The sequence below is a fragment of the Helobdella robusta genome (assembly GCF_000326865.2).
Source record: "Helobdella robusta unplaced genomic scaffold HELROscaffold_89, whole genome shotgun sequence".
NCBI lineage: Eukaryota > Metazoa > Annelida > Clitellata > Rhynchobdellida > Glossiphoniidae > Helobdella > Helobdella robusta.
The window spans coordinates 322338-324892 of NW_008705506.1; the positions used below are offsets into that span (position 1 = coordinate 322338).

A 2555-nucleotide genomic window follows, 5' to 3' on the forward strand; every position below is an offset into this window, starting at 1 on the left:
GAATATTTGACAGCCATCGAGTTAGTGAGGAATTGCGAGCAGATCTGTTACTGGCTAATTTAGAAACGAAGATGAAGACAGTACTAAATGAGATTAAAACTGATGATTATCTAAATTATGAAGTAATCAAACAACAGATCATACGTTATTGTCGTTTTTGTCCGATGAAACTCCGCGATGAATTCTTTTTGGCTCGGAAGGCACATGATGAGACATATCCTGCATTTACATCGAGACTACATCGAAATCTCCGATTCTATTTACAAAGTCGGAAGGTTGAAACGTTGGATCAAGCACTTTCATTGCTAGTCGTAGACCGAATGAAGGAATTGTTGCCAAAAAACTTGTTGGAACATGTATTAGCTCAGGAAGGTGAGGAATGGTTAACCCACAAACGTCTGGCCAATGTTGTGGAGATATATGAGGCCAACATGAACATGAGACTGTCTAGTAATGTAGCCCCAGGCTATAAACCACTCCAAACGGCTGTACGTCCTGGAACAGATCCCAAATGGCTCAACAAAGAGGTTGTAAAAGGATCAATATCAAAGGTAGGTTGTTATAACTGTGGTAGTCGGGGACATCTTGCTAAATTTTGTACCCAAAAAACAAATCATAACCCCATCAAGAAGTTCATGAAATGCCAGGTCACTGCTATGTCTCAGGCCACAAAGGAGTTGCAGAAACCAAGTATTACTCCTGGGACCATACAGGCTGAAAAATACTTTAAAAGACCATTTGTTCAGGTTAAAATTCAAGCTGGTCCGACCTGTGCAGCATTGGTAGATATGTATGTGGAATTTCTCAGGACTTATGTCACAAGTTAAACATACCCAGAGGGGAACGTTTGAAGATCAAGGGATGGAATGGACCAACGACAGAAGTAGATGGTGCATGGGTAATGATGGCCTATAACCCTGATGAAGGCGAAAGTATTGCCCCCACTGTACGAGTATGGTGTGCAGTGGTACCTAATGCCAGCGAACAGTTAATTATTACACCCAAGGTGGTGGAATTATTGAAGATGGCAGAACAGTATGTGGTACCTGCCGTGAAACTCGAAATGACCAAGAATATCACACCAATCAAGTTGGGGAATGAGAGCACCTTGACGTTCTACAACCCTGATAGCCTCCAGATACCATGTCAGGAGAGGTATGGACGATCTGATAGGCGTGATGGTGTTGATGCAGCCAAACGTCGTGTCAGTGAAAATGATAAGTGTAATGATGAAAGCATTGTTATATCACATGAGATTAACAAAGCTGGTACACATACAGTTCACAACAATAATAGTAATAACAATAAAAGTATTGTTGGACGATATGAAATAGCTCACAACAGTAGCAACGACCACAGCAACGCCAGTGGTAAATTGATATCTAAAAACAGTGGTAGTGAAAGTACTTCCCACAATGGCAACGACAGCAATAGCAGCGACGACAATATTGGCAGTAAAGGTACTCACAACAATAATGGTGATAATACGAAGATCAATGTTAGATCGAAAGTGGCTTACAATAACTACGATATTAATAATGGTAAAATAAATGGCAGCAGTATGTTAGATAAGGTTGGGAATGAACTAGTTAATGAAAATAATAATTGTAAAATAGATGGCAGTGGTATTGTAGATATAGTTGATGATCATGAGGTTGATGAGGAGAAAGATGATGAAGTCAGTGGAATTAATAATTGTAATTTGGATGCCAGCAGTGTTGATGGTGATGAGGATCACGACGTTGATGGTGAGGAGGATGAGAAGATGGAATGTAATGTTGGTAATGTTGATCAGGCAGATGATGCTGGTAACGTTGGTCAGTCGGATGAAGCAGATAAGGTAGATGGTGTTGGAGATGTGGTTCGGTCAGGGGAAGCAAGGGTTGGTAGCGATGGTGGTCGATTGGTCGATGATGAAGAGGCGGATGTTCATGATAATGATGGTAGTCAGGAAGATGTGACGATGAAGAATAATAAATGTAATGTTAGAGATGAAGATGATGAAGAGAGTGTGGAAGGTGGCTGTACGCTGGAAAAGGAAAAATTCCTTCAGGAACAACGTTAATATCAGACGCTCAAAAAATGTTGGGAGTGGGCGAAAAAAAAGAATTTTTTTATCGAAGATGACATTTTATACCGCCAAGAAACTGTATTGGGTTATAAAGTGAAACAGTTGTGTTTGCCAGCAACCAGGCTTCAGATAATGATGGAAATGGGACATGATAAACCGTTTGCTAGACACATGGCTGCTAAGTCTACAAGACAAAGGGTGGCCCTTAGCTTTTGGTTTCCGGAAATGTGTGAGAAGATACGAAGATATTGTCACTCTTGTCAAATATGCCAGCTGAGAAACCCGGTCAGGATAACAGAAAGAACTCCCATAACTCCCATTTCCAGGAAGGAGGAGGTACCGTTTTCCCATCTGGTAATGGATTGTATTGGGCCGATGATATCAACGGAAAGCGGACCCAAACCAAAATATAATTACGCCTTAGTTGTGGTGGATCTTTTCACTAGATGGCCTATGGCATACCCGATGAGGCACATTACTGCTC

At 41.1% G+C, this 2555-nt stretch overlaps 1 protein-coding gene across 1 annotated transcript; it reads left to right on the forward strand.

Annotated features, from left to right (window-relative positions):
- Positions 1-71: 71 nt before the first annotated feature.
- On the forward strand, positions 72-2065 carry HELRODRAFT_182628 (hypothetical protein; the record flags this gene model as incomplete). Its single annotated transcript, XM_009032873.1, has 2 exons — positions 72-746; positions 809-2065. The coding sequence occupies 2 exons, from the start codon at positions 72-74 to the stop codon at positions 2063-2065; spliced, it is 1932 nt and encodes a 643-aa protein (XP_009031121.1).
- Positions 2066-2555: the final 490 nt, after the last annotated feature.